The 21,115-nt window shown below is 41.0% G+C and overlaps 1 protein-coding gene across 2 annotated transcripts in view; it reads left to right on the top strand.

Annotated features, from left to right (window-relative positions):
- Nucleotides 1-21,115, top strand: part of TTBK2 (tau tubulin kinase 2) — a 63,274-nt gene that overhangs the window by 25,588 nt on the left and 16,571 nt on the right. For both annotated transcript variants that reach the window (XM_018564885.1, XM_018564884.1), the window contains exons 4-11: nucleotides 1,246-1,386; nucleotides 4,813-4,917; nucleotides 10,107-10,172; nucleotides 11,437-11,529; nucleotides 12,877-13,002; nucleotides 13,655-13,812; nucleotides 18,450-18,660; nucleotides 19,667-19,860. In XM_018564885.1, the coding sequence (XP_018420387.1) occupies nucleotides 1,246-1,386; nucleotides 4,813-4,917; nucleotides 10,107-10,172; nucleotides 11,437-11,529; nucleotides 12,877-13,002; nucleotides 13,655-13,812; nucleotides 18,450-18,660; nucleotides 19,667-19,860 (1,094 nt within the window). The remainder of the gene's footprint in view (nucleotides 1-1,245; nucleotides 1,387-4,812; nucleotides 4,918-10,106; nucleotides 10,173-11,436; nucleotides 11,530-12,876; nucleotides 13,003-13,654; nucleotides 13,813-18,449; nucleotides 18,661-19,666; nucleotides 19,861-21,115) is intronic.

Raw genomic sequence — 21,115 nt, 5'->3', positions numbered from 1 at the left:
CATCTGCAGGTTTATTTTGAGTTGTGTAAAAACCATTAAAAATGTTAAAATCGAATCAAAGCATTCTTATACTCATCACTAATACTTGATTTCTGGTTAGGCATTATTCTCTGAAGGGAGAATGTAGATTTCAGACAATTATTCTCCACAAGACAGCTCGATTAATGATCAAAGTGTCTGAAATAAAAAAAATACTACTGCTCGCACTGATCATACTTATACTTTCCGTTTCCAACTTGTCACTTTCCTGTACAGTTTGGAACAGGTTACTATATTGCAGCACAGGCAGCTCTTCTATTAGACACTGATAAAATAGACATATTGTTTTGCAGCGGCAGCCAAGCGTTATTGTATTGGTTTGGCGTCTTCAGGCTTGTATCCAGTAAAAGCTGTGGTTAGTGTTCCTAGACGAGAGGAATGAAAACTTGCTTTTAATGTATATAAAAGTTTGTTATGTGTATTTATAACCCATTTGCCCACATATGCATATAAAATAGTGCATATTGTAATTGTATATCTAATTAACCAGATTTCACATCCCCATACAGAGTTCTTATTATGGTATTGAGTATAGGGACTACATTTGATATAGTCACTGAGAAGATATTTTAATCAATGTGTCATCTTTGTTTTTTTTGGTGACTGCATTTTCGGGTTATCCCACTGAACTTTGCCTTTACAGTTCTTGCTTAATAAAAATGCTGGTCTTGTGCACGGTTATGTAACGGCTTACAAGAGAGGAATACAAAGTAGGTAGAAAGGGTATGCAAGTACAAATGGTGGGATTAAGTAATTTAGGGTTTCAGTAGACGAAGCAAAATAAATTAAATAGAAATATGTAGATATGTTGGCATACAGTGATAACTGTATGCCAACATAACGAATGTGGAAAAGGTTGCTAAAACTTTCTAGGGCTGAGATTTTCATGAAAAAAGCAGGCTGGAGGTGACCTGTGCATCGGATTGCTTCCATTTAGTTGTAAAATATTGATTGCACAGTTGCTATATTACTGGGGATTTTTTTCACACAATGGATAATCTTAGATGAGAGATTTGTTAGTAAGTACAGACCAATGTTCTTTCTGAAAGTATAATGTGTCCGTGCTCTTGTCAGTTTACAAGCTATTCTTTAATCATATTCTTTCTACAGCTTTTCGTTGTTGCTCTATATGCTTATATTGCTTCTTCAGTATACTAGCATTCGGAAGTGCTCATGTGTTAAATGGTTCTGATTTTGTCTTTTCAGGGTCGGAATCTGGCAGATCTCCGCCGCAGTCAGTCCCGGGGCACTTTTTCAATCAGCACCATGCTACGACTTGGGAGACAAATTCTGGAGGCGATCGAGAGCATTCATTCTGTAGGGTTCCTTCATAGAGACATCAAACCGGTTAGTACATGACAAGTCCTTACAGTGGAATGCCATCCTATTTTTCCCTGTGTATTCTATGCAATGAAGCGGGGTTTGATTCCCTGTGGGGTCTTCATTACTGTCCGATGGGAGAGATTCTGCAGAAATACTATTATGATGACATAGACAATATGCTGTATAATGTCACAGCACTCATACTTCGATATTTCAAAGAGAGGTGTGATGTCTCATTCACTTTTCAGCAACTTTCTCATTCAAAGCAGCAACTTTGTTGCCGCTGTAGTTAATGTGATGACATAAATTACCTTTCTTATTTTTTATGTACAGTATATTCTAGATCTGACTCTAGATCGCTGTGCTTTCTCACTCCCACTCCATGAAAAAACATCTATAGCAGCCAGAACCCAATAGGTTCTGGCAGGCTATAGAGAATATAGAATATACGTGTAAAAAAACCAGTGGTCTCTTATATCATAAATACAATAAAAAATTGCATATGAAAGATCTATCAATTAACAACTATAAATATAAAAAAAAATGTAATATATGCAATACCATAAATTACAAGTCCATCATCAAACTGTATGAGGCACTTTGCAAAGTCTGGTCACATGAGTGCAAACGCATTGCAGTAGAATCGAGAGGAGAATGCCAAAGGCTGAGAAGGTCTTGTGCTATGTGCACTGCTTTGAGTGCCTGATATTTGTATGTTTCATTGTTTGTTTTTTAATAAAATCAGTTTTTAAATGGTGTTCTAGTACTGTATATGGATTTATGTACATTCCGTACCTGTCATCACTTTTGTCTTCTCTATTGGGGATGGATTTATGCAAAAGAGAGGCTCCATCTGCCTACTTACTCACTTGTACATGACCTGTTCTAGCATTATTATTCAACTAAGAGGGTATGTATGTTTTTTTATGGGTAAAATTCACTTCTTGGTGGGGTTTAATGCATGGAATGATTGAAGAAAATTAGATGCATGGAATGTTTGGATCAACTTTGAATACAGATGTCACCAGCACGCGCGAGACTCAAGTCAGTGCAAATTAATAGATGCCACTCAGAATATCAAGCGCTTTCGGGGCCACATAGGGTCCACTTCATCAGGCTCAGAGTAGACATTGTACAGAGTAGAAATCAGGCTCAGAGTAGACAATGTCTACTCTGAGCCTGATGAAGGTGACCCTGTGTGGCCCCGAAAGTGCTTGATATTCTGAGTGGCATCTTTTAGTAAATGGATTTGCACTGACTTGAGAGTCTCGGCGTGCTTCTGTGCTGGTGACATCTGTATTCAACGTTGTTCCATGTGCTGTGCCATCCGCGGTCATTTCAAGCACCCATCAATATCTTGGGATTTCCGGTAAGGATCTATGGACATTTGGATTGTTTGGATATCGCGCTTTTGTATTGGACACATATTGCATGGTTTTATATATAATATATGATATGCGGTTTATGTATTTATCAACTGATGGATTTTCCATATGTCATTTTTATGTATTTATGATATAAGTGATTGCTGCACTAGTTATATGGTTACCTGTTATGTACCCTTCTGATGTTTGTCAATCTTCTATGGCCCTTATTAAGATGTCAGAAATATTGTTATCTTACTGTCACACTGTTATCACAGTAAGGATTCATTAGTCATAGTAATTATTATATGATATGATTACGTTGCCAGTTTTCTACTGCCCAAGTCAATATTACGATACAATACCATAGTAGGTATTGTGAAGCAACAAATATTAATATCTTTAATATGCAAAATTCCGAGGCACCCCAGTCTAAAATGTCATAGGTTTTAAGGGGGACCACACACAAGAACACACAATAAAGTGGGTTCCCCCTTCACATCGAAGTTCCCTCTTAAAATCAATTTCCCCCCCCCCTTCACATTTGGAGCCCCCCCTTTCACATCAGAAGCCTCACTTTCTATCACAATCCCCCACTTTCACATCAGAGTTCCCCTTTTACAACAGGAGCCCCTTTCACATCAGTCTCACTACCACAAAATTTTGAGGCACCCCTGAAGAGGCCAGGAGGCGCACAGTGTGCCACGTTACCCGGTTGTCCTGAGTCTCCTCTCAGAATGAACTAACACACATTTGTTAATATACAAGAATTAAATCTCCAACAATGTGTGTCAGTCTCCCAAGACAAATGTGCAGACCAGGTAACACATCTGTGTCTGCAGGTGCCCAAGGAGAGGTAAGCAACCATCAGGAATTGTAACACTTGAGCAGCTGCCAAAATGTAGAAATCATGTTTGGGTGGGCCGACCCATTAATTACAGTGTTTTCAATGACTGCGGAACATCATGTCGTATGAATTCACAATTACCGGATAAAATGTAATTGGGCTTACCATTCCTATTTTTAATCAACACTGACTTTCCACATCTGATTTTCTTTGATATTCTGATTTTTTTGGATAATTATAGCTGTTAGAATGGAAAATCTTGTTTCTTCTTTCAAAAGGCATGTAATGAAATAGTGCTAAAGTGTATGTTCTCCCAAACAATGAACTTATTTTCTCCACTTTGTTAAATATACCAGTGGAAGTTTTTTCTGATATCTGTTCAAGAAGTGAAAAGGGATCACCGTTGGTCATGTCAGAAAGCCAGTGAGCTTATATCCTCCTCTAGTGAGCTGACAATGCTTCATGGAAATCTCAAACATTATCAGCCCTGCCTGAGTTTTATATGTGGACATGAGAACACCTTTCCTCCCACGATGTGGAGACCAGGAAGGTGGGAGGTGTTCCGTAGTTCTAGCACTCTGTCGTAGGTTGACAACATTTCTATTCCTGGGTTAAAGATGCACTTTAACTTTTGCAATGAATAGCGTTTTATTAGTAGCAACATTTAAGCTAGATTTCCATTTGATTTGAATTAAGTAAGTAAAAGAAGAATGGCATAAAAAATACATACTTAGGATTTAAAAGGACCCTGACAATAGAAATACAGTAGCTGGCATTGCTCACTTGTTTAGAAGCTGCATGCTCTGGAGAGGTCGTTCTTATACTTTTATCACCACTAGGTGAGGTAATGACGTGGACCAGGCATGTACATATGAAGTATTGGACACCTAATGCATACATGCTTTTTCTGTGTTAATAACTCCTAGTTCAGTCAGGTTTGAATGTGATTGGTGGCTGTGAGGAGCTTCAAAGATGGACACTTTGATGCATTGGGGAGATGGCAGATAGCCTGTAATGGCTGTTTGGAAATGGCATTCCTGCACTAACAACTACGGGAGTGAGCAGAAAAGGTTTCCCAGCTAACCAGATTGCTGATGAGTGGTTTTGGCCTGGTGTTCCGCAAACTGAAGACCTGAGAATTTTCCATGTTTACTGGAGTTGTAATGCTTCGAGCTGATGAATGTGCGCCTTTATTGGACTATATTGTATCTGACTCTCTTCCTGTGTGTTCTCTTACAGTCAAACTTTGCAATGGGTCGGTTCCCCAGCACCTGTCGGAAATGTTTTATGCTGGATTTTGGGCTGGCGCGGCAGTTTACAAACTCCTGTGGAGATGTGCGGCCGGTATGTATGCTTTTTAATAATATAGTGTACAGGACAATGATGTGCAGGTTAGCATGCATAGGAGTCACATTATCAGTGGCCACGCAGTGGCTAAGGAAGATGCCTGCGACTCTGGAAGTAATGGTGGCAGCGATGGCGGCATCAGCAGGAGACGATGCAGGGGACAGAAGATGCTGCTTACAGCCAGGGGTGTCGTCACTGGTTGCCAGGAGCTCAGCAGGACGCCAGCAAGTGTGTCCTAGGTTGTTAAGAGCTGAGCAGAGAGATGTGTATGGCCCTTACACATCTCCCTATCTGGTCTTTACCAACCTGGGATACTGCAAACATTGTGCAGCAGAGAGGCCATGCCGCTCTTCTTGCCGTCCCCTGGAGATGCGCATTATGGCAAAAACCCTCCTACTTTAAGCGTTTGGATTTGAGCTCAATCCATGTCAGATAAATTGGCTACAGCACAGATTAAGGGGGTTGCTACATATTTACTGCATTAATAGTAGGGGTGTCCCGATACTACTTTTTCAAGACCAAGTACAAGTACTTTCCCTCCGGTACATGCTGATGCCAATTAACAATACTTTTTCTTAAAGGGACATGTGACATTTTTTCTAAAACAATACAAATTTTAGGGCAGTTTCTTTATAACTATGAAGAACTTTAACTTAAAAGATACTCCAGCTGTAGTGAAGCTACAAATCTTATCATGCTTGCCTTGCAATGCATCATGGGACTTGTAGTTCCACAACTGCTGTCCAAGGTTTTCTACCTCTGCAACAAGCTATAAGGCAGATTGCTTTGTCTATGTGTCAGGCAATGCTGCCCAATGGGACTGGTGTGAACCAATCCTTATATGCATGGGGTGGCGACAGGGCCTCTTCAATGTAAAGGGGAAAAAAATGTGCTCAGGGCTGTCTTCAGCACTAACAAATGTTTTGACATATTTCAGGCAACAGTGGGGCACATAATTGTGCTCTCTTGTTGAGCACATGTGTATACTGCAAATCTGTATGCTCCCAATCTGACTGCTGCTGTAAGAGGCTAAAAACAGGTAACATTCAGGTACTTAAACTAGTTGTGTTAAAATACATTTTGGTATTTAATTCATAGTCGCATTAATTTACTGTGTGCCTTCATTATTTGCCTGGAGTTCAGCTTTAAATTGGCATTCTAGTTTAATTGGTGCAGGTGCTTAGGAAATAGGACCTTGATGTTTTGTTGTGGGACATCATGGGTCTGAATGATACATTATGCAAAAACAAGTAGTTGTTCTATACAGATTGAACCATATGCCATCTAGCATTATTTTTACTGCGTGGTACAAAATGAAAGGGAACAGTTGGATCTTACAATGAAAATCCCTGTCTTTGAGAAAGCCATTATAAATCATCCCTGTTGACTTTAATTGTGTGTTCTGTTCACTGCTCGCATTAAAAACACCATTTAGATCTGTTTCCTGTTGGGTATAACCTGGTATTTACTAGTCCGGTGCAGTCAGATAGTTGGGGACATTGCCATATATTACCGGAGAACTGATGATGGCACCTAGTAACATAGACATTTGAAAACTTAGATCATAGCAATAGATGGCTTAGATACCTGTCTGCTACGTATCTAAGCAAGCCAGTCAGGGAAAGGTGTTGGTGTCTACCATAATTGAAAGACTATAATTTGGGCTTAATGGGCAAATATCTATGTTACTAGGTGCCTAAAGTCATCAACTGCCCAGGGCCCATGGGGATGCTAAAATAAGTTTCTGTGCTGTTTATTGTAAGTCGATTTGTAGATTTCTAAGTCTTTAGACTTTTTTTTTAAGCAGGCAGTCCGCAATCTACTGTATACACCTATTCATCTCAGTATAGGTATGCTAAGATCAACAAATGATCTTACTTGGTAAGTGTACGCACTCCCAATACCTGGAACCATCATTTCCATATTATCTCCAAAAATTGAATATGTAATTTTAATATTTAGCTTAAACACTGCATTCCAAATCCTTCCAAAATGTTTTACATTGTGCTGACTTCATCCCAAGGTACAATGAATCCACTGCCACTAATCACAAACATATAACCACTTGATATGGCCATAAGCGGAGAAATCAGGCAAACGTCATTACTTGTCTGTTGGTACCCCTAGTGGCATGTTGAAATGTCAGAATTAAGAGAACATGTTTTGCTTTGTAACAGTGATGAGAAAACCTTTTTCTTAGGTAGTAGTGATACTAAACAGAGCAAGCCTAACCTCATTACATTGATTCCAAGAACAAATCTAATTATTTGGAGCACCCTTTGCAGACTTTTGTTGTTTCCTCTGTGCTATCTTGAGCATATTGCTGCAGATGTTTTTCTGTATCTGCATGTTTCAGCCAGTTTTGTAGCTGATGACGTTTCCACATGAAAACATTTTTCTGGGCGTTAATTATATGTTTGTACTAATGAATTTCCATCTCATAAGCATTAGTGCCTGTCATCGCTGCTGTTTTGCTGTAATCAATTCTGATTGTGACTCAGACACACTCTGCATGGAGTCGGCATGTTTTTGTGGGAAAATCCTTTTAGGGATGCAGTTTCCCTCTCCTGTTCAAACACTGGGTAGATCAAGTGGTTTGAGGCTTTGGTGTGTGCTTACCTGTTGCGTGGGGGATTGGATTTAAAGCTTAACTTTTGCTTCGCTATACAGACGTCTCCAATGTGCTGTAATTGCTTACTCTGATTTCACTGCACACTGAGCTTTTAATGGTGTGCATTAGAAGCTGTGGAAAGTCACATAGTGCCCGCCTTTTTTCCTGGTTGAAAAAGGTCAAGCAACCTCTAGGCTTATCCTCCTCAGCCTTAAGGTGGCCATACACTGTGTGAAAGTTGCACAGTGGGTACCGCTGCCGGCACCTTTTCAGCTGGCATCATGCGATCAGCTGATCGAAGGAGCCACTCAGAAAATCTTCGTACGAACAGAGCTGGCAACCAATAAGCGGCCACTGTAAGAATACAAAAGAAACATTGGGGATTCCTCAATCAATGTGCTTGTAGCATTGGTGGAGGTATTTTGTTTGTTCAGCCCACAGTTCTTTTTCTATTTTTATGTCTTTGGCCTATCCCTTTCATTCATTGAATTTCAGTTATTTCTATTATGAAGGCTCTGCAACACCTATGGAGTTTAGCTAGGGTGGTCTACATACATGTTGCCTAGGAAGTCCTACACCTCCATACTGAAATTCTCTCTTTGAAGCATTTTGATATTAGAAATACTCTCAAGAGTCATCCCACTGCTTTCATCAGTGTTCTTGGGAGCAAGGTGAGGCAGGGTACCATGATAATTTCAGGAAGGTATGTACAGCTTTGTATGTATTGCATGTAGAAGCACAAAGCCCAGCGGTGAGGTCACTGGGTCTAAAATAGGTTATGTAATGAAAATGTAATTTAATATTTTCATTAACGTATTGATGGGGAGGAGGACAACGGGAAAGGCAAAATGTAAGCAGATTAAACTTCAGTTTTAAGTCCTGTTGGTTTGTATCTTTATATGCATTTATTTGTGTACACACTTGAACAAAACAAAGTGAATGTGTTACCCAAAGCAAAAGTAATGTGGCAGTTGTCATTTTTCTAGTGATGGTTAAAAGCCACCACCTATTTTGTTTCAGTAGACAATGGCACTTAAGTCCAAATGAGCTGTAAATTGTCTCTGGTATAAGGATAGAGTAGCTTGTTTTACAGTTTTTTACTACAGGACCAGCTTAAAGGTGAACTATGAGGTGAGTGCTTTTCACTCACCTCATCTCATAGTTCACCTCATAGTTCTAGCTGACCTGTGTCGGCTTAGTAGATCGGGAGGTGAGCGAACACATACTGGCGTTCGCTCACCTCTCGATCCTGTCATGGCTCTCTGCCGTGACAGTGGAGGGGCTGGATTCCCCCCTCCGATCCGCCAGCGCTGAGCCTAGGGTGACGGGAGGACGCTAGTTTGTGTCCTCCCGTTACCCTAAGGAGAACTATGGGGAAAAGCCTTAACCTCATAGTTCTCCTTTTTAAGGAAGGCACCACAGATGGTGTCTATACTTGTCATGGATGATGTCTTTGTAATGACGTTCATCCTAAATTTAGGGCCTTCACAAGTATGTTTACCTCCAATATTTCTTGATACATAGTGTACCTAATCAATAAAGAAACTAACTAGCATTCATCATAATTCTTCCTTTGTAATTGCTGGAGACTTAAGTAATACCTCCAGATAGCCAATAAAAGCCATTTCTAAACCTCTTCTGGATACCTTTAGAACAGTGGGGAGCTCTGAATAGTACAATGGCATGTTGGTATGCTTTTCATTCTGATTAGATTGTCAATTATGATTTAGTAGCTGAAGCTGTGGAAAAGCAAGCAGTAGACATATGCAAAAACATAGAAAAAAAGATAATTACTATCCTGTGTCTCGGTCACGTGCTCCCGTCCGAAGTTCTGAAGATTCTCCGGCGGCCGTGAAGGATCATGGGGCAAGCCCATGCACACTAGAGATGTTCGGCCGGGAGAAGAGGAGAGACACAGTGTAATGCACGTAGCCTGGCAGCATTCACCCACCAGACTTCGTGGGAAACCGAATACACAGCGGTCAGCGCTGGAATAGGGACCGGTACCAGCACTGGAGGGACTCCTGGAAACTACTGGAAAGAAGATGATCAGCTCAAGGGGCATCATTTAAGGTAAGTCCTTCACCAGGATATTGGGGGGGGAGAAGAAATTTGACTGTCACTTTTAAAGCTTCTTTTTCAGACACTTCTTGCTATTTGGTGACCACTGTCTTCCAGCTGTGCTTTTGCATTGTTTCCCTGCCTTATTTTCCCCTGATGAAGAATACAATTGACCATGCTGACACATATTGTGCAACAGTGGTCCACTGTTGATGCTGGAGTCAGTACATATAGATAAGAATTTGCAGAAAGAGGCTGGTGAACAACAGCATCCAGTTCAGGTTTACAACTTCCATATACTGAAAAATAAAGACTCAATATGGGAGAAAGTAGGGAAATCTAAAGAGTATTATGTGTACATTTCTTGTTTGTGGTTAGTAAAATCTGTGATACTGTTACAGCCGTTTTGCAGATGCTTTTACAGCAATTGCCTCAGACACTTACTTGAACACAGAATAGTTGTTTCCTTAATATTGGTACTTTATGTGATGTATCCATTCTTTTTCTCCTGTAGCCTCGGACTGTAGCTGGGTTCCGTGGAACAGTTAGGTATGCTTCTGTCAATGCACATAGGAACCGGGTAAGTGGTCTCAACTAATTTGGTACTTATTAAAAAAAATAGCACATCACTATAGTAATATAATGTTATTAACCTTTAAGTCTCTGGGAATACTGGTGAGCATTAAATGTAGCTATAACTGGGTAGGTACAGTTACTACAGGTCATATAGTGATGTGTAGCAGGGTACTATTCAAAGCCATGTGAGACTATCTATCGATAAGATTGAGTAGCCGGCTTAGAAAATCATAGGCTTGCATATAGACCTTCTGTCCGTGCTGTCAGTAGTACCTAAAGGGAAAAAGGGCACAAAGACTTCAGACAAAGTGACTTTGTTTTAATTACAGTACAATAATTACAATTCAATAATTTGTGACTTTTTTAATAATCGTGGGTTTGCAATTAATACAGTAGTGAATTATTTTTGCTTTGTGTGCCGGAGATCCAAAGACTGAAAACCTTTGAAATGTCTCATTACGGAATCCTCCTGATACCTCTTATAGGCAGAGCAGAAAAAGCACACATGCTTGGAAAGGAATGATAAAGTGCCCTCTCCAGCAGCATTTACATTATTTACCTACCTTTCATTCCCCATGCTGCTCTGTTCACTTGCCTGTGTAAGTTTTGGGTTTCTGGGGTTGAAGCTTGGACAGGGCTGTTGATTCCCTTAGTAATGGGGCTGATTGGCCCATTGAAAGCTGACATGATTCCCTATAACTGGAGGTACCACGTATAGCCTTGGCTCCCGGCACTGAACTGAGCAGCGAGGGAAACGTAACTAAATGCTTGGGGTATGGAGGGGAGTAAAGGAAAGGTTTTTTTTTTCTTTACCCTAAATGGGTAACTACATGTCCAACTACATGTGGAATTATGTATCTTTCTGCATTTTTTGATCCACGCAAAATGCATTATCACATTGATGAAAAATGCAAAGTCATGCATGATAATTCATTGGTGGCTGTAAATCTGTCATGCTACATTTTAATCATTTCATTAGTTTCCTTCTGAAACACTGCAGTTAGTTTGAAATAGTATATTTATGACTGGGTTTCTGAACAAAACAAATGCTTGGTTGTTATGGCTATAGACCTAAATGTCTATACCATAAAGCCATTTTACTCTTAGATTATATGAGCTGTGTCTGTACTGATGCAGTATTTTTAGATTTTGTGTTGCATTGTACAGATGTTTGATTTTTTTTTTCCCCCCAGAATTATAGCAATCATTATAAAGATGTCTGAGCAAATGTCTCTATTAATTCCTCACTTAACATTCTGTCACTGCAGGAGATGGGCCGACATGACGATCTGTGGTCCCTTTTCTACATGTTGGTTGAGTTTGTAGTTGGTCAGCTTCCTTGGCGGAAAATTAAAGATAAGGTAAATGTGCTTGATTTCCATGTTTATTTAAAAGTTTTTGTAAATGTATGAACATTATTGGAGAGCAGAACCATTGTATGCCCAAAGACCTCTTTTATATTTTGTTATACCTTTTTGAACTACTGCATTGTGCTTATCTTTGCCATAGTAACCCTATTTTTGAAAGTGGTGTGTATAAATATCTTCTGGAATCGTATCATATACTCTGTCCACTGATAAAATAGAGGGGTAAAGTTCCTTGTATGGAGTTTAAAAGTAGTCTATTGCAAAGCAAAATTCATGTGGAAAGCCTCAGCTGTGATTTCCCTGTACTGTATATCAGTGCGGTAAAAGACGTTTCACTGTCCCTATACTAAGTCTGAGAAATTTTCACACATACGTTTTGCTTGGTATGTGGTTTCCTTAGTACCATTTTGTTTTTTTACGGTTTGCACTTAGGCATTTTTGGTGGCACAGGGCTGTTCTTTTTAACTGTGCACAAGGCTCAATACCCCCTATTTACTACATGCACTGAGAAGAACACTTGTAGTGCAGAGGTATATACAGGGCTTGTTGATAACAGCTAAGACCACCCTATAAAGTGCTACAGCACAGAGCAGTTACGGAAATGCCAAGTCCGGGAATGCATGCCCTTGTATGTGAAGGATTGCTTGGTGGTTTTAATAAAATAGGATTATGAAAACTGTATGCCTCCTCCTCTGCCTTTTCAGTTCTCTTTTTTTTTTCCTTCATGACTATTGTTCTTATTTATTCTGTCTGTCCTGACAAACTGAATAGAGGTTTAGTAATGAAGTGGAAAACCAAAAAGCATGGTGAATGGCAGGTCTCACGGTATGATGTGGAGTTATAAAAAGTGTTTAGGGCATCCTAGTTAGCTCCATGCATGTGTGTCCGCACGCGCGTGCGTTGATCTAGAAGTCGGTATGTGAGCATCCATGGGGTCTCAAGGTGCTCAGGAATGTTCTTAAAATGTAAGTCCCTGTGCCTCTTGGAGCCTTCTGTTATTGCTTTTGGGTTTACCTGTCAACTTTTTGTCTAAGAGCCTTTATCCTCCCTATTTCTCGCTCTGTAGATTTTTCCTCACTTCCTGTCTGGTGATATTACTGTGACCATGACAATAATTAAAGGGAAATCTCTCTAACACCCAGAGAGACCCAGATAGTTAAAACTTGAAATAATAATATTACTTAGTTTAAAAAAAAAAAAAAGGTTTTGGTTGGACAAAAACTTTACCGTAGTTGAATATGTTTGATATTGTTCGAGTTCTAGGTGGATACTATTTGTAATGAGCTATGCTTTTCTTATATTTGCATTCTTGTATACCCTAACCACTAAATGTTTTCATAGGAACAAGTAGGCTCCATAAAGGAACGTTATGAGCATCGCCTTATGTTGAAGCACCTTCCTCCAGAGTTTTATGTGTTCTTAGAGCACATCAGCGGTTTGGATTACTTCACCAAACCAGATTATCAGGTAACATTACTTGCATACAGTTATAACTAGAGGATACTGAATAAGGACAGAAGCCAATGTCATACAAGAAACACATAGACACACACTGATATGGCTCACGTAAAACTCAATTTTCTGTGCCAATTGTTCTGTATCTGAGCTGCTTTCTTCCCGTTTCAGATATTGTGGACAGCCTATAACTATTATTGGCAAATAATACGGCTAAACTACCGAATCTGACCAGTAATTGGTACATTCACGCACACACACACCTTTTAGGCCTGGTTCAAACCTGGGCGTTTTACAGCGCGTTCCTACACTCTGTAAAACGCTCAACATGTGAAAACCAATGATTGCCTCTGGGCATGGTTCCCACCTGGGCGTTTTACAGCGCGTAGGAACGCGCTGCAAAACGCCCTACGCCCAAAGTAGTACAGGAGCTTCTTTGGGGCGTATTTGCCGCGCGTATCCATTGGAATACAGCCAGGTAGCCCTCGTAAACGCGCGTTTGTCCCACGTTTTTTTACTGCGAATCGCGGTAAAAACGCGCATATTCGATACGCCTGGGTGTAAACCCAGCCTTACAGTCAAACACAGGTCTCAAAATAACCTGTCAGTTTCTCTTATGTACTAAATATCTTTTGGTATTTACCCATTGTCTTTCTTTCTGTAGCTTCTCTTATCAGTCTTTGATAACAGCATGAAATCCTATGGCGTTGTGGAAAGTGACCCCTTTGACTGGGAGAAGAGTGGCTTGGATGGCTCCCTAACTACCACAACAACATCAACCACCCCTCAGCTTCACACTCGCCTAACCCCTGCTGCTATTGGGTATGGATCAAATCTTGCAAATAAAAATTAGCAATGCTGCAAATAAGTTTTTTTCTTGATCTAAAATAGAACGTTCATTTAGCTGCTCTGCCTTTTTTTAACTCACATTTTACTTGAATCCCTGTTACATTTTTCAATTACAAAGCACTTTCGATATAACTGGTACAGCCTGCCTTGCAGACTGGCTGGAGATAATAATTGGGAATTCCATAAACTGTTACATTTAAATAACTGCACCAGTGTACATCAAGTTGTGTTTCTTTGCGTTTTTTGGCAGTTCTGACACCTGCCAAGCTCAAAAGGGGATTTCCATTTTCAAGAAAATACATTTCCTGGCAGTGGGATTACTTGATTCATACCCTTTGCAGTACCTTATCATTTAGCATTGCTCATGGACCCTGCCCAATATTCCAAAAAGTAAAAAAAATATCTTACATACTTGCGATATATGGCAGAATCCAGGAAGAACATATCTTATTTGCACTCTGTATAATACATTTCCTCATGAAACCATATTAGTTTACATTGCCCAGCCTGCCCTTGGCTGGTACAAAATTCCCCAGATGCTTTCAGCAGTATTGGCATCCACTAGGCCTGGTCATAGATAATAACTTTGTTTGCCTTTAGCCCTACTGCTGGCCATTATTCTATATGGCTTCACCTGATGCTTAAAGGAGAACTACGGGGTCAGGGCTTTTCCCCATAGTTCTCCTGAGGGTAATGGGAGGCACAAACTAGCTTCCTCCCGTTACCCTAAGCTCAGTATACCGCAAGCTACGGCTCGCGTTATACTGAGACGCCGCAGCCGGGACGGATCCAGACAATAGTGTTGCGATCCACCCAACTACGGCAGAGCCAGCTGTGCCCGCCCCCTCCCCCGTCTGTTCCGCCAGTCAGCGCTGGGGGATCGGACGGGGGGGGGGGAAATCCCTGCAGGGGGCCATGAGTGACAGTCATGGCTCTCTGCAGGGATAGATCGAGAAGTGAGCGAGCGATGCTATGTGTTCGCTCACTTCCCGATCTATTGAGCCGACCTGTGACAGTTTCATTGTCACAGGTCGGCTAGATCTATGAAACTGGGTGATTTTCACTTGCCTCGTAGTTCTCCTTTCAACCAGGAGAGAGTACCAGACAGCAGGAACACTCTGCAGACTCTGGGAAGGCCAGGCAAACCTGATTTTTGTGTGTGTCATTGACGTAAAAATTGGTAAGTACCTTATTTGTTTCCCAATTATTGAGTGACACAGAAATTCAGAGACTGTCAGATTATACTGACACCCACAGGAGAATTGGACTTTTACAAACAAAAAAAATTGTGGCCAGCCCCGTATAGCACATCCTACTCCCAGAAAGCCTCTTTTGCTAGTGTCCGAGGAGAATGGATGTATTTTCTCTGCACTGTTGAGAAAAGTCGAACCTTTTCTGCTAAGTACTTTCATACCTGCTGCATTGGCCTTTCCTACCTGAGTTTAAGTGCCTTGCCAGGACCCTGCTAGACTGGGCATGTGGGGCTAGCCTGGAACGTGTGCCTGGGCTCGGCATTGTGGTTCTTTCCAGATCAGCGTTTACTCTGTTTGTTTTAGCTTTACCCTTTCTCCTGCTACCCAGAAGACAGGTACATTATTATGAGTCCTAGCCTCGTACCCTGTGCTACATTGCTTTCTGCCCTGAGGTACAACATGTCTGAACCTAGACAAAAGGCCTCACTGTATTGAATGCTCTAGCTGACATTTTTCTAATGGCTCCAGTACCTGAAGGGTCCCCCTTGAGGTACCAGACACTGACAGCCTGGTATTTTGCCTTCTGTTTGCGTCTATGCTGCCGTCAGTTTCTTCCTTAGCCCTTTTAGGCATGTCCCCTTCTTGGTTCTATCCTGGGAGGATTTCACAACAGTTATGCTGCCAGATAGCAAATTGAATTGCTTACGCTGATCACAGAGGATACAAGCATGCTTCCACCCCTGCAGAATCCTGATCTGATTTGCACACCGAGTTCCACCCTTTCCTGCCAAGTTGCACTGTGCTAGACATGCGAGTGCCTCTTGGGCTTTTTGGCATCTAGCAACGGTTTTCCAAGGGCTACCACCTGATCATCTGTTCGCATGTTCTCTAAGTTTTACCAGGTGGATTTTCAGGACTCTTTTGAGGCCAGCTTGGGGCACAAGACCCTTTACATGGCTCTTTCAGCTGCAGGCAGTCTCAATTTCTTTGTTTTTGTGGGCCTGTTAGTGTTTGTTTTTTGTTTTCTTTTGGGTCTTGCCCATTACGCAGCAGGACTGCTTTTAAACGTCCCAACAGTCTCTGAATTTCTATGTCTATCAATGAATGAGTCAGAAAAAGGGTTTTCTGTACTCCCCATAAAATTCATATCTTGGAGTTCATTGAGGAACACAGGTCCCACCATTCTGTGTCTATGCATGCTGGGCGTAGAAGGGGTTATACTGAGCTGCCACAATTTGTTTGTGTTTGCCATTGTCCAATTCTCCTGTAGGCAACAGTATAACCCATCAGTCTCTGAATTCCTGCATTCCTCCAATGAACGCCAAGGAATGTATTTTACGTTAAATACAAAAATGCCATCTTTTTTTTATCGAGTTAGATCCCCTGTGTCATGGTACTTGTTTAGTAATAAAGGTTTACAACATAGCTACATAATTAGGTGGCATTTTAACTCTCAATTATTAGTGATTATTCTCTCTACATTTTGCTGTTTAGTAATCCTGTGGAAGAGGATTTTAATTTCTAGCAGCTGCAATCTTTGTTTCTCTTGATAGCACTAAGAGAATTATGCGTAGCTTAAATTGAACCATGCAGGGCAAAGCAACAGGTTTTATTTTAATGCCAACTACTTCTTTTAGCTGTTGGAACCAAAAAGCGAAGAAAAATATAGCATGGTATGGGGTAGCATTTGACTTCTCCTATGTAACAGCGCTGGGGCTTGGCGATTGTCCAATTGGGAACCCTGTGCTATCACGCAAGTGGTGGGTGCTGTTTGGGCTGTGTAAGCTCCAAGTCATGATTTGGAGCTAAACACTATATTTTATGTTTTCTCCAGTTTGGTTGAAGGTAAGGTACATACAATCGTCACCAAAAATATTGGCACTGCTGCATTTGTCAGATAATGCACCACTTCATGCAGAAAATTGTTGCAATTACAAATGTTTAGGCATTCTCATGTTTATTTCTTTTGTTTGTATTGGTATGACACAAAAAACGTGGAGGAAAAAAACCCCAAATCTGACACCTTCCACACAAAACTCCAAAAATGGACTGGACAAAATTATTGGCACCTTCTCCAAATTGCAAGAAATAATTGCATTCCAAGTTTTTGTGGAAAAGCATGGACAATCTCAAAATTACAAGTCTATCTCCAGAGATCCTAATGTTCCTGTGTTCACTGTGTCAAGAGGTTTACAGCCCATGACACTGTAGCTAATCTCCCTGGAGGTGGACATAAGAGAACAATTGATCAAAGATGGCAGCTTAGGATTGTTGGAATGGTGGATAAATACCCTCGATCATCTTCCAGACAAATTCAAGCTGACCTTCAGACACGGGGTACAACTGTCAGCTCGCACTATACGTCGCCATCTGAATGAAAAGGGACTAAATGGTAGGAGACCCAGGAGGACCCCAGTGCTGACACAGAAACATAAAAAAGCCAGATTTGAGTTTGTCAAAACTTAAATGAGGAAGCCAAAATCCTTTTGGGAGAATGTGCTGTGGACAGACGAAACAAAATTACAGCTTTTTGGTAAAGCCCATAGTTCTACTGTTTTCTGAAAAAGAAATTAGGCCTTTTAAATAAAAAAATACAGCCCTACAGTCAAACATGGAGGTTCACTGATGTTTTGGAGTGGCTTTGCTGCTTCAGGCACTGGATGTCTTGACTGTCTGCATGGCATTATGAAATCTGAAGACTACCAAAGATTCTGGGGTGCAATGTAGGGCCCAGTGTCAGAAAGTTGGGTCTCCGTCAGAGGTCATGGGTCTTACAGCAGGACAATGACCCAAAGCACACATCAAAAAGCACCCAGAAATGGTTTCAAAGAGGTGGAGAGATCTAAATCCCATAGAGCACCTGTGGAGAGATCTCAGAACAGCAGTTGGGAAAAGGAACCCTTCCAATCTGAGAGACCTGGAGCAGTTGGGGAAAGAAGAGTGGTCCAAAATTCCTATAGAGAGGTGTAAGAAACTCATTGATGGTTACAGGAAGCCATTGATTTCAGTTATTTTTTCCAAGGGCTGTGCTACCAAATATTAATTGAGGGTGGTAATAATTTTGTCCAGTCCATTTTTGGAGCTTTGCGTGGAATGGGTCAGATTTGGCTTTTTTTTGTCGCAATGCCTGTATGTGCAGCTGATAGAGCTGTCTTTAAAGTGAACTGCTGGACAAAGTTCAGGTTCATGTTCAATATTAAATTGGATAATCTCCCCATGGGATAATGAGCACCTCCAACTGCCTGAGGACTGCATTTTCTCTGTAAATGTGAAGATACATTTCCTAATAATAGCGAGTGATGCTCAGAATCAAGCCTTCTATATTACCCTATTTTAAAAAACTACGCTTCTTGTGCCTTCTTAGCTGATATCCCCCCTCATAACTGTCAGTATTAGTAATCCTGGCTTATCTTTCAGGATTGCAAATGCCATACCTGGAGACCTGCTGCGTGAGAACACAGATGAAGTGTTTCAGGATGAACAACTCAGCGATGGCGAGAATGGAATTCCAATGATGGTCTCCCCTGAAAGGATACCTGGATCACCCAGTCATCAGCGCCCCCAGGAGAGGGATGTTTGGGAAGAAATGGATGCCAACAGGAATAAGATTAAAATGGGACTGTGCAAGGTACTTTCACTTAAATCAATGGTCCAGTTGTCACGAGTTTCCAAAACACATAGCAGAGGTAACACGCCTTTTTTTAAACTGGGACTTTACTTTCAGATGCACTTTCGGAAAACAAAAACAAAACATTTAATAAAATTAAAAGCTCATTGAAAAGTTTGTACACTTTACACTGCCATGTAGTGAAAATTGTCCGAACCTCTCTTACTGATCTGTATGCAGTCTTTGGTTTTGCATGTCTAATATACTACAGGGATGCACCGATACTAAGTACCGTACTCGGTACAAGTACAGATACTTTTCGAGCTCCAAGACTAGAGAAAAATTCAAACTTTAGGAGGCAGCTGTCATTTGTAAGGAGCACGCGGAGCTCCTGGGATTTGTACATCTCTGTTAGATATCTATATAGATTTATATATATATATAAAGATGCACCGATAACATTTTGCAAGTACTCACAGATACAATTACTGATACATTTTTGTTGTCATGTGACAGTTTTTCTAAAACAATTCAGACTAATGATTTCAGGACAGTGGTGGAGCGCCAGAGCCAGGTCCCAGCTGCAACCCTGGTAGTTTTCATGAAAATGCCAAGTATCGGCTCTGGTATCTGAACTGGTATCGGTGCATCCCTGATATACTATAAACCAGGACATCCATAAAGAATGCCAGCTAAAACAAACTACCTAGTTTCGGATGGAAGATGAATTGCAGAAATATACAGTACATCATTTAGCCTTTTTCTAAATTCTCTGTTCATCCTCCTTTTACTATTTTATTGCGCTGCTGTTGTGTTTTAATATATCACATTAGCTTCAGCGAGCATTGAACATGAAGGCGGAATGGCTTGGGAATCTGAGCAGAGTAGAAATCGAATCTACAGGCTAGAAACAAAGTCGTATATTGAATAGCTGTTAACCTTATTAACATACTGTACACCTAAAGTTTAATAGTTTTGATTGGGAGTTCTTCCTTTTATTTTCTCTACAAATTTGTTTTGTTCTTAGGCTGCTACTGAGGAAGAACATAGTAATGGCCAGGCAAATGGTTTACATAATGCTCCAAGTCTTGGCTCTCCTGTGCGCGTAACCACACAAGATGTCCCCCTTCTGCGTAAGCTACGCAACATACACAGCTTTGAACTGGAGAAGAGAATGACTTTAGAATCAAAACCTGATGCTGACAAGTTCTTGGAGAACTGGTAAGATAACTTCTCGGAGTTAGCTTTCAGTTACAGCATGGATGGACAAATTGATATAAACCTAATGTAAACTAAACCCAAAGGCTTCAGTGTTATCTCTTACAACTACTTCTATCTCCATTAGAGACAAAAATATTGTACCACAGGACTTTTAAGGTGTCATTGAACAAGATATATAATCGATAAAACATCAATTTTGAATCTAGAAACATCCATAAGGGCGTTATGATACCAACACAGGACAGATTTAGTCCCTGTTCACAGCTGGGCGTTTTGACACTCAAAGCCAAGTGCGACAAAACTATCAACACTAGAAATCCCATTAATTTCTATGGTCCCTGATCACACCTGAATGTTTTGTCGCAAGTTGTAAAACGCAGAACGCTGGCAAAGGTACATGAGCTTTGTTCGGGCACATTACAGCATGTTTGACAGCATAGACATCAATGGAAGCACATTAACACGCGCGACACAAGCGTTTTGCACATTTTTGTGCGGGTTTCCTCATTCACAGCAATGCATTTTGATCTGCTCAATAAAACATGTGTCTTTGTCTATGACTGTAAAAATTTGCAAAACGCGCAAACCATTCTAGGGGAAAGACTTACGTGAAGATGCGCATTTTACACATGGAAACGATGACGCCTAGGTGTGAATGGAGACTTGGATGCAACATGTGCACCCACACGTCTACAATTTGCTGTATAGCTTATATGTTCATGCTCTTGTTTTCCCCATCTTCGCTAACAGCATGGATGAGGGAATTCCCTCTCGCTGGTCTATGGTATTCTGACAGCAGTGGATGTGCATCTGTCAGAATAACCGAACAGTTCAGCCCAAAAATGTTGCAGCTTCTACAAAAAATGTCTATTAAAAATCAACTTTTGTTGACAACGGTGGGGGTAGAGGTGGAAGTGGGGTACCGATGAGGTCACACACACACACACACAGGCCAAATTTCAGCCGAGTCAGCAGGACTCAGCCAAAATTCGGCCATGGCGTAAGCAACTTAAGTCTGTAAGTCACCTGAATGGTTGATAAACAATGCATTCCCTGTGCAGCTAATATGTTACTAAACTGGAGACTTCTCAGTAGGTGGGGGGTTTGGCCACCAGCAGGGGCCGCCCCTAGGCTGTAATTGGTCTTTAGTTTTTTTGTGCCTAGCGTCCTTCTCCTGCAGGTGGCGATATTACCCTACAGTACATGATCTCCGATCTGTTCCCTGTGTCCTTCAATGAACGGAGAGAAAAGGATT

Source organism: Nanorana parkeri, unplaced genomic scaffold, assembly GCF_000935625.1.
Source record: "Nanorana parkeri isolate BGI_ZX_2015 unplaced genomic scaffold, ASM93562v1 scaffold791, whole genome shotgun sequence".
Classification (NCBI taxonomy): Eukaryota; Metazoa; Chordata; class Amphibia; order Anura; family Dicroglossidae; genus Nanorana; species Nanorana parkeri.
Note: the sequence above shows the minus strand (reverse complement) of the source record. Positions and strands in the feature narration are given on the sequence as shown.